Source organism: the organism of the source record quoted next, unplaced genomic scaffold (assembly GCF_019419815.1).
Source record: "Pyrus x bretschneideri cultivar Hongxiangsu unplaced genomic scaffold, Pyrus_bretschneideri_v1 Contig5, whole genome shotgun sequence".
Lineage (NCBI taxonomy): Eukaryota > Viridiplantae > Streptophyta > Magnoliopsida > Rosales > Rosaceae > Pyrus > Pyrus x bretschneideri.
This window is the reverse complement of record NW_025999787.1, coordinates 10,336,384-10,346,573: the sequence shown is the minus strand read 5'-3', so window position 1 is coordinate 10,346,573 and position 10,190 is coordinate 10,336,384. Positions and strand designations below refer to the sequence as shown.

General features: G+C 34.6%; 1 protein-coding gene across 1 annotated transcript; it reads right to left on the bottom strand.

Annotated features, from left to right (window-relative positions):
* Positions 1 to 685: 685 nt before the first annotated feature.
* LOC125470395 lies at positions 686 to 5,493 on the bottom strand (the record flags this gene model as incomplete). Its single annotated transcript, XM_048569361.1, has 3 exons — positions 686 to 1,112; positions 4,222 to 4,301; positions 5,256 to 5,493. Coding segments are annotated over 3 exons (387 nt in total), but the record flags the coding sequence as incomplete, so codon positions are not given.
* Between the last annotated feature and the right edge of the window lie 4,697 nt (positions 5,494 to 10,190).

The following is a 10,190-nucleotide window of genomic DNA, read 5'->3' as shown; positions in this document are numbered from 1 at the left end:
GCACAGTTCTACAACGGTGATGTTTCACCTTGATCTCACTCTCACTTATTCGTGACGAGAGTATATCATCGTTATGTGTACCTGAAATACTTTCGATGTAGTTTTTTTTTTTTTTTTTCCGAGACAATTGTGCTTTTCTATATTCCTTTGTTGACCAAATGACTTTGGGGTTTTGAGATTTTAGCTTGTGGTGGTAATGTTTCTATGATCGGTTACATAAAACTTCATCAGGTAATTTTGGGGTTGTAGTAATGTTATTGTAAGCGATCTTGCAACCACAAAAAGCCCACCACAAATCTAAGTCTTTGCCTGGATTGACTCGCATAGATGGCTCCTATGCCGTACGATATGTTCATCAGCAATACCATAAGAAATTACGGGACACTTTTGTTCTTGACCAAATGCGCAGACTTGTTCCAAACCCTAGAATTATTATTATTATACTTTTTTTTTTGTCTCAGTTATTGTGGTTGTAGAGGAATGTAGAAACTGCTTTTGCTGTGCTTTTTAACTAAACTGTTTTTCTTATTCTGTGAGAATAAACAACTATAAAATAAAAAAATTTAGTTGGTAAACTTTTTTCAGTAAAAGTGCTTTTAACAAAAAACAGTGTCTGAATATTTGATAAACTTTTATATAAATTGATGTGAATAAGTTGGTCAGGCATAATGTACAAGATGAAATGACAAAAATTGCGAAAGAATTTACTATTGGGGGAATATTAGCATAAATTGAAAGTTTAGGATGCTCAAAATCAAATTGAAAGTTCAGAGCAAAATGGAACAAGGTCCGAATTTGAGGAGATTCAAGGGCTCCTGCTAAGAGAAACTGCTCTTGAGACGCATCGTATAAGACAGACAATAAACTTTTATGCAACAAAAGCAGGATTCTTAGTCCTGTTCATTCGATACTCGAAATGTTACGTCCATTTCAAGGCATATCTTTCATCAATCGACATATCCATCATGGAATACTCCTCTCCTATGTAACGATTAACAAACCCGACATAACTTACTTAGAACGACGATAGAACCTTCATGAATCTAGCGCAGCTTTCCCTTGTCATAAGTAGCCATGTTTTGGGGCTCGCACTCTGGACTAAACAATCGAACCAGCAAAGTAGTGGATGAGCTCACAGATACCGCTCCACAAGCCGCCCACCAAAAACTCCTTGGAACTGTAATCCTCGGACCTGCAAATCACAGAAACAACAACATACAAGCCCTGACTTTGTGTAAATACAATAGAATGGATAGTATTTACAGCTACAACGAGGCATTCAACATGGAAAAACAAAACCATCCGAAAAAGCAAGTTTGTCTAAGGCTTAAACTTGGCATTGGATTATGATCAAGCACATAACATTGAGTTGAACAGAGAAAGCATGTTGATAGAACAAACCGTAATGCAATCTGCAAAGGATCCAGAATCCCAACGATCCGCCAACAGTGAAAATACCGGCAGTCTGTTCTACAACTTTTTGCTTCAATTCAGAGCTTCTTTCTCACACCTAGTAATGCTATTGGCCTTAACCCACTGAAAATTGTAACAGCCTAATTCAAAAACAAGTTAAAAGTAAGCTAAAATGAACAGTACCGGAAGCTTTTCGTTAAAGTTCCCTAACAAATACCATCATGCTTCAACCACTTGTATATTGCACAAAGCTTCTAACATTATGCATGCTCATTAGTCACAAGCACGAAAGGGTTTGACCCAATAAAGTATAATCTGAAAATTTAAATCCATATAACAAATGTACGCTCTAATTGAAAATTATCTCATTGCGGCAATTTGTCGAACACCTTCTGTGCGCTCTTTCCCACAGGGCAGTTTAAGAAAAAGCTTGTCTAACGCTAACACAACACAAATCCGATGGCATTACAGCGCAGGTGGTGTAGGGAATTACCTTTTTGGACCTTTGGGAGGAAGACAAGGCTGAAGACTGATTGACAAACAGACCACTTATCAAATACAAATCCAAAGCACAAGTTAAACCAGTGAAACCAAGAAAACTAACTTATTTTCTCAGAATCATCCTATTTTCCCAGAAAATTGAAATTTTCCATTGAAAAATCAAGAAAACGAAAAAGTAAAACCCAAACAAAAAAGCAAAATCAAAGACCTACAGAGAGCAAGATCGAACCTGGAGATGCACAGCTTTGAGTTCCACTCCGCGGGGAAGAGAAAAGAGAGGCTACGGGAGAGGATGAGGAGGAAGGTTGCGAGAGACCTGGGAGAAAAAAGCAGCGGCAGATAAGATGGAAGAAGATGATAGAATTTTAGGGTTTGTTTTAGGATAGATTGTAATATCACACATTTTATTTTACTTTTCACACATTCTTAATAATTTTTATCAGTTGATCGTATCCGACAGCCAAAATTATAAAAGTATATGAGAAATAAAATAGGATGTATGAATATATCCCTTTTATAATTTGGATGGTGTAAATATTAAAAAAGATAAAAAGGCATTTTTGTCCTAAAATTTTCTAATTTTATGTCCCATGAGTGGAACGAGTCGTTTCAGGAGAAAAGTAAAACGGAAATTTAATCAAATTTCATTATGTGGGACAACATGTCCCCATGTCTTTCTTTCACACATCAAACCTAGGACAAGCACGTTCCTTCCCACTTTGTTTTGTCTTGTTCCCCATACTAAACGGTAACCATGTGAATGGTGGCAGTTTTGACCATGGGACTGAAGGTATTGTCGTAATCAAAACCATGTTGCTGGCAATATCCTTTGCGTACGAGACGGGCTGTATAACGTCTAGTGGAAGTCTGGAACCATCTGCGTGGTGCGTGACTTTGAACACCCAATTACAAGGCATTCTGATGAGGAGATGGAGGCACTAGAAAATCAAAGTAAACGTCAACTGGATTTTACTAAAGAATTAATTTGAGTAATGTCCGGTGTCGTTGGCTAAGCGTGTGGAAACCTAGGTTTTTAAGCTGGGGAAATAGATTGTCTCCTGTTGAGACTGGTCAACAGTAGGTAATGGTATTATTAAGCGGTAAGGCGGGATTTCGGTGGAACCGTGGAGGCTGAGCGGACTAGACGAATTTTAAGCAAAACTTATTATATATTATATAAATAAATGTATATTTATACTTTAAAAAAATATAATTATATTGTGATCTATCAATTGTAAAATAAAATGACATACAAATTACAAAGTTTTTGAATGTATTGCAAAATAGGTAACAAGCATATAATGAGTATTCATCCAAATATTTAACAAGTCTCTTACATTTTATTGACAAAATAGAATACAAAAATTAAAGTTACCGACTTTCTGTCTAAATGAGAATCGTGACCTAGGGGGCACCTAGGCAGGTTTACCAAATGATTCTCTCTATTCCTTTGTTGACCAAATGATTTTGGGGTTTTGAGATTTTAGCTTGTGGTGGTAATGTTTCTATGATCGGTTACATAAAACTTCATCAGGTAATTTTGGGGTTGTAGTAATGTTTTTGTAAGCGATCTTGCAACCACAAAAAGCCCACCATAAATCCAAGTCTTTGCCTGGATTGATTCGCATAGATGGCTCCTATGCCATACAATATGTTCATCAGCAATACCATAAGAAATTACAGGACATTTTTGTTCTTGACCAAATGCGCAGACTTGTTCCAAACCCTGGAATTATTATTATTATAATTTTTTTTTTTTTAGTCTCAGTTATTGTGGTTGTAGAGGAATGTAGAAACTGCTTCTAACAAAAAACAGTGTCTAAATATTTGATAAACTTTTATATAAATTGATGTGAATAAGTTGGTCAGGCATAATGTACAAGATGAAATGACAAAAATTGTAAAAGAATTTACTGTTGGGGGAATATTAGCATAAATTGAAAGTTTAGGATGCTCAAAATCAAATTGAAAGTTCAGAGCAAAATGGAACAAGGTCCGAATTTCAGGAGATTCAAGGGCTCCTGCTAAGAGAAACTGCTCCTGAGACTCATCGTATAAGACAGACAATAAACTTTTATGCAACAAAAGCAGGATTCTTAGTCCTGTTAATTCGATACTCGAAATGTTACGTCCATTTCAAGGCATATCCTTCATCAATCGAAATATCCATCATGGAATACTCCCCTCCTCTGTAACGATTAACAAACCCGACATAACTTACTCAGAACGATGATACAACCTTCATGAATATAGCGCAGCTTTCCCTTGTCATAAGTAGCTATGTTTTGGGGCTCGCACTCTAAAAACCAGCAAAGCAGTGGATGAGCTCACAGATACCGCTCCACAAGCCGCCCACCGAAGACTCCTCGGAACTGTAATTCTCGGACCTGCAAATCACAGAAACAACAACATACAAGCCCTGACTTCGTGTAAATACAATAGAATGGATAGTATTTACAGCTACAACGAGGCATTCAACATGGAAAAACAAAACCATCCGAAAAAGCAAGTTTGTCTAAGGCTTAAACTTGGCATTGGATTATTATGATCAAGCACGTAACATTGAGTTCAATAGAGAAAGCATGTTGATAGAACAAACCGTAATGCAATCTGCAAAGGATCCAGAATCCCAACAATCCGCCAACAGTGAAAATACCGGCAGTCTGTTCTACAACTTTCTGCTACAATTCAGAGCTTCTTTCTCACACCTAGTAATGCTATTGGCCTTAACCCACTGAAAATTGTAACAGCCTAATTCAAAAACAAATTAAAAGTAAGCTAAAGTGAACAGTACCGGAAGCTTTTCGTTAAAGTTCCCTAACAAATACCATCATGCTTCAACCACTTGTATATTGCACAAAGCTTCTAACATTATACATACTCATTAGTCACAAGCACGAAAGGGTTTGACCCAATAAAGTATAATCTGAAAATTTAAATCTATATAACAAATGTACGCTCTAATTGAAAATTATCTCATTGCGGCAATTTGTCGAACACCTTCTGTGCGCTCTTTCCCACAGGGCAGTTTAAGAAAAAGCTTGTATAACGCTAACACAACACAAATCCGATGGCATTACAGCGCAGGTGGTGTAGGGAATTACCTTTTTGGACCTTTGGGAGGAAGACAAGGCTGAAGACTGATCGACAAACAGACCACTTATCAAATACAATTCCCAAGCACAAGTTAAACCAGTGAAACCAAGAAAACTAACTTATTTTCTCAGAATCATCCTATTTTCCCAGAAAATTGAAATTTTCCATAGAAAAATCAAGAAAACGAAAAAGTAAAACCCAAACAAAAAAGCAAAATCAAAGACCTACAGAGAGCAAGACCGAACCTGGAGCCTGGAACCTGGAGATGCAGAGCTTTGAGTTCCACTCCGTGGGGAAGAGAAAAGAGAGGCTACGGGAGAGGATGAGGAGGAAGGTTGCGAGAGACCTGGGAGAAAAAAGCAGCGGCAGATAAGATGAAAGAAGATAATAGAATTTTAGGGTTTGTTTTACGATGGGTGTGCTATCAACACATTTTATTTTACTTTTCACGTACTCTTGATAATTTCTATCAATTGATCTTGTTTAATTCATCGTATCGACAGTCGAAATTACAAAAATATGTGAGAAGTAAAATAGAATGTATAGAGATATCCCTTTTATGATTTGGATGGTGTAAATATTAAAAAAGATAAAGGAGCATTGTTGTCCTAAAATTTTCTAATTTTATGTTACATGGGTGGAACGAGTCGTTTCACAAGAAAAATGAAACGGAAATTTAATCAAATTTTATTCTGTGGGACAACATGTCCCCATGACTTTCTTTCACACATCAAACCTAGGACAAGCACGTTCCTTCCCAATTTGTTTTGTCTCGTTCCCCGCACTAAATGGTAACTATGTGAATGTTCCTTTCCAATTTGTTTTGTCTCGTTTCCCGTACTAAACGGTAACTATGTGAATGGTGGCAGTTTTGACCATGGGACTGAAGGTATTGTCGTAATCAAAACCATGTTGCTGGCAATATCCTTTGCGTACGAGACGGGCTTTCTAACGTCTACTGGAAGTCTGGAACCATCTGCGTGGTGCGTGACTTTGAACACCCAATTACAAGGCATTCTGATGAGGAGATGGAGGTACTAGAAAATCAAAGTAAACGTCAACTGGATTTTACTAAAGAATTAATTTGAGTAATCTCCGGTGTCGTTGGCTAAGCGTGTGGAAACCTAGGTTTTTAAGCTGGGGAAATAGATTCTCCTGTTGAGACTAGTCAACGGTAGGTAATGGTATTATTAAGCGGTTAGGTGGGATTTAGGTAGAGGTCTGAGCGGACTAAACAGATTTTAAGCAAAACTTATTATATATTATATAAATAAATGCATATTTATACTTTAAAAAAAACATAATTGTATTGTGATTTATCAATTGTAAAATAAAATGACATACAAATTACAAAGTTTTTGAATGTATTGCAAAATAGGTAACAAGCATATAATGAGTGTTTATCCAAATATTTGACAAGTCTCTTACATTTTATTGACAAAATAAAATTCAAAAATTAAAGTTACTGACTTTCTATCTAAATGAGAGTCGTGAGGTAGGAGGCACCTAGGCAGGTTTAGGCGAGTTAGGCGGAAGCCTAAGCGGATCTAGGCGCACTTTCTTAATTTTTAAATGCCTAGAATCTAATCAGGACAGTGGCTAACCGCCTAGCGCCTAGATAAGGACTAGGCGACGCAGAGATTTTTAGAATAATGCTATAAATATAGCATAGCTTTTTGGTACTTTTTATTAACCGCTGAAGTGTTCAAGTACACGAAACAAAAATACCCAACAGAAATTCATCGATTCATAGAATATAGAGTTTCCGTACGGAAAAAAGCTAGATTTTTATACAATGGTGCAACAAAAGATAGTTATGAAAGTGCATTTGAGCTCTTGAAAAACTCAGAACCAAGGCCTTGATGATTGCTGCAGTCGCTAAAGGTATGCAAAAAATGTGCACCAGTCTTTTAAACTTAAGGCCATCCTCATCCATGATCTAAATGGATCTTTTAGTCCAGAAATATCTAAAAGCCATCTCCTGCAAGCAGGTTAGAATTAGAGAGCTAATTAAAGAGTTACCAGGCTTGCCAAATATAACAAGCCTTTTAGCCAAGGCTAAGGACTGATTTGGAATTGATGCGCTTTGAAAAAAAACAGTTTCTGCTGTGCTGTGAAAATAAACAGCTGTAAAATAAAACAGCAGAGTATTTGGTAAACTTTTTTATAAAAAATGCTTTTGAAAAGAAAAAAACAATATCATATCTTATTGTTTGATAAACTTTTATATAAAACAAATGTGAAAAAAAAGCTGGTTTTTCAAAGCTGGGTTTTGCAACTTTTTGTTTTTGGTTTTTTTTCACCCAAAACTGTGAAAAAAAAAAACTGAAGCTAAATGTTTACCAAACATAAAAAAGCTCCCAGTATTTTTTTATAGTTACTTTTTTCAGAATCACCTCACTATCAAACTAGGACTAAATTTTTTTGGAACCCATGTGGCCTCACCTGTACATTAAAATATGTATTTTAGAGGGCTAAATTATAATTCGGGCTATGGTTAGCCTTCTATCAACGGAGATGACTTGGGCATTCTTATTTTATTTTATTTTTATATATATTCTTTGGTAACAATATAAATATTTTTATCTTAACTAATGAAAATTAGCATATGATCGACCTGTAAGCAGGCGGGAGCAAAGTGTCGATAGAAACGGACACAGAGCAGCTGGATGGGTTGGAGATGGAGTTGATTCCATGAGATTGACCCTGTCGTTGGGGAAGAAGCTTGGCCATGCCACCATACTAAGTGTTGAAGAAGTTATAGGAAGAACTGACGAGAAAAAACCAACTACTTATCCAATAACTTGGACATCAAACTATATCCAATATCCACAACGGACTTGGATTGTCTGCCCTCCCCATCTCATACTCTTCTCATCCCCTCCTATATTATATGGTCACGGTTAAGCCACGTCAACATTTTATATTGATTTTTTTTTATAGAAATAATAAGACAAAAAGCAATGGGAATATAAAATGTTGACGTGGTTTAACCTTGACCACATAAATAGGAGGGATGGGAAGGGTATGGAATGAGGAGGGCAGACAATACAAGTCCATCCACAACATCCTCTACACTGTCACGTAGTTCATGATCAATATCTGCAAGAAGCCAATTGTTCTATTATGTAATTGTGGTTGACATTGAGTTTGATGATTAATCATCGTTACTAACCAACATTCACCCACCTTACCCGTCAATATATATTTAAAAGAAAGAATAATGTTTAAGTTTACACCACCTTCGATTAAAAAAAAAAAAATACAAGTGAAAATTTTCAAGAGTTTGATACAGATCTACAACAGCGATGTTTCACCTCGATCTCATTCTCAATCATTCGTGGAGGGAGTATATCATCGTTACGTGAAATTTATGTGTACCTGAAATATTTTCAATGTAGTATTTTTTTTTTCAACTTGCAATTGATAAAGGCATGCATTCAAAATAGGGATAATGATCAATCAGGATAAAATGCATGAATTCAAAACAATGTACGTGACAATTGTGCTTCTCTCTATTCCTTTGTTGACCAAATGATTTTGGGGTTTTGAGATTTTAGCTTGTGGTGGTAATGTTTCAGTGATCGGTTACATAAAAACGTCATCAGGTAATTTTGGGGGAAAGCTTTAGGATTTGTTTAGTAATCTACTTAAATCCAACTTTTTAAAATCAAAAATAATTTTCAAGTTTTAAGCTTTAAAAACTTGTTTGGTATGACTATTTTAAAAAATTGAACTCATGACTAACTCAAAAATATAGTATATTCTCTAAAAACATAAAAAATGAGTATTTAAAGTTTTTAAACTTAAACTTACTCCTTTCTTTTCTCTCTCCCCTCCTCTCTCACTCCAAATCTCTCTCTCTTTCTTTTCTTCTTTATCTCTCCTCTCTTTTTTTTACCTCCAATACACTCTCTTCATTCTCTCGGTTCTTTCTCTCACTCATCTTCCTCTCTATCTCGTCTAATCCTCTCTCTTCTTTCTCTTTCTATCAATCATCTCTTACTTTCTTTCATCATCTTTCTCCCTCTCCTGCGACCCCCTCTTTTTAGATCTCTTTGTTTAGTTTAAGTCGTAGGATTAAAAATTTTAAATCGCAAACCAATCAAGTTTTTGAGTTTTAAAGAAAATTATTTTCAAGAAATATTTTTAAGAAATGATAAAAAATTTCAAATAGAAATAGACCCTTAGCTTGTGGTAATGTTTTTGTAAGCGATCTTGCAAGCACATGAGATTTTTGTAGTGCCAATAACAATTCCCTTATATAAATTGATGTGAATATGTTAAATGACTAAAAGGGATATGGTATTTTAATATGATATAATAATTGTCAAAAGAATAATGTAGGGATAAAGATTGAAATTTTTTTAAATATGTGGAGGTATACTTGTCATTTAAAAATTGCATTAAATGAGCATTGATTAATATGCTTTGAAATAAAATAAAATAAAATGACATTTTTTTTAAAAGCATGGTAAACACTGCTTCTGTTTTTTTTTATTGAAAATATGAGTATACCCCTTGAAATTCAATTTTGTTTAACTAAAACCCATCATGATCTCTAACAAAAACCCAATAACTACGCTCAAACTAAGCAATATCCATAATTAAGTTTGACTTGGCAAAATTTGTATTTTTGGATGTCTAAATTACCCCTAATAACACTTGCTTTGGGTCTCTCACTTATTATCTACATTTATTTTACATTATTTCATTCAATTAAATGTCTTCAAGTGCCTTGTGGGGTTTGGAAAAAAATTAAATTAAATGTCATGATTCCTATGCATTTAATAACAAAATTTTTCATGAAGCCAATCTTCCTTATATAGTTGTTTTCATATGATGCTAACAGGTAAATTAGTATATCCTACGAATATAAAAAAGTAATTTTATTCAAAATTATCAATATTATAAATATAACATAGTAAATGATTTTGCACAACATATGTATAATAATAATATAAATTCCTAGTAAATTATGTAATGATACATGCAAAATAATTTACCTACCAAATAAATAAATATTTTTTATTCAAAATTAATTAAAGACCAATATTGTGCAAATATATATATATATATATAATATACCTACAAAGTAAAAGAATATCGATTGATTGCACACTCTATATAATAATAACAAAATGTGGCTATTATATATGTAATATCACATGAAAAATAAT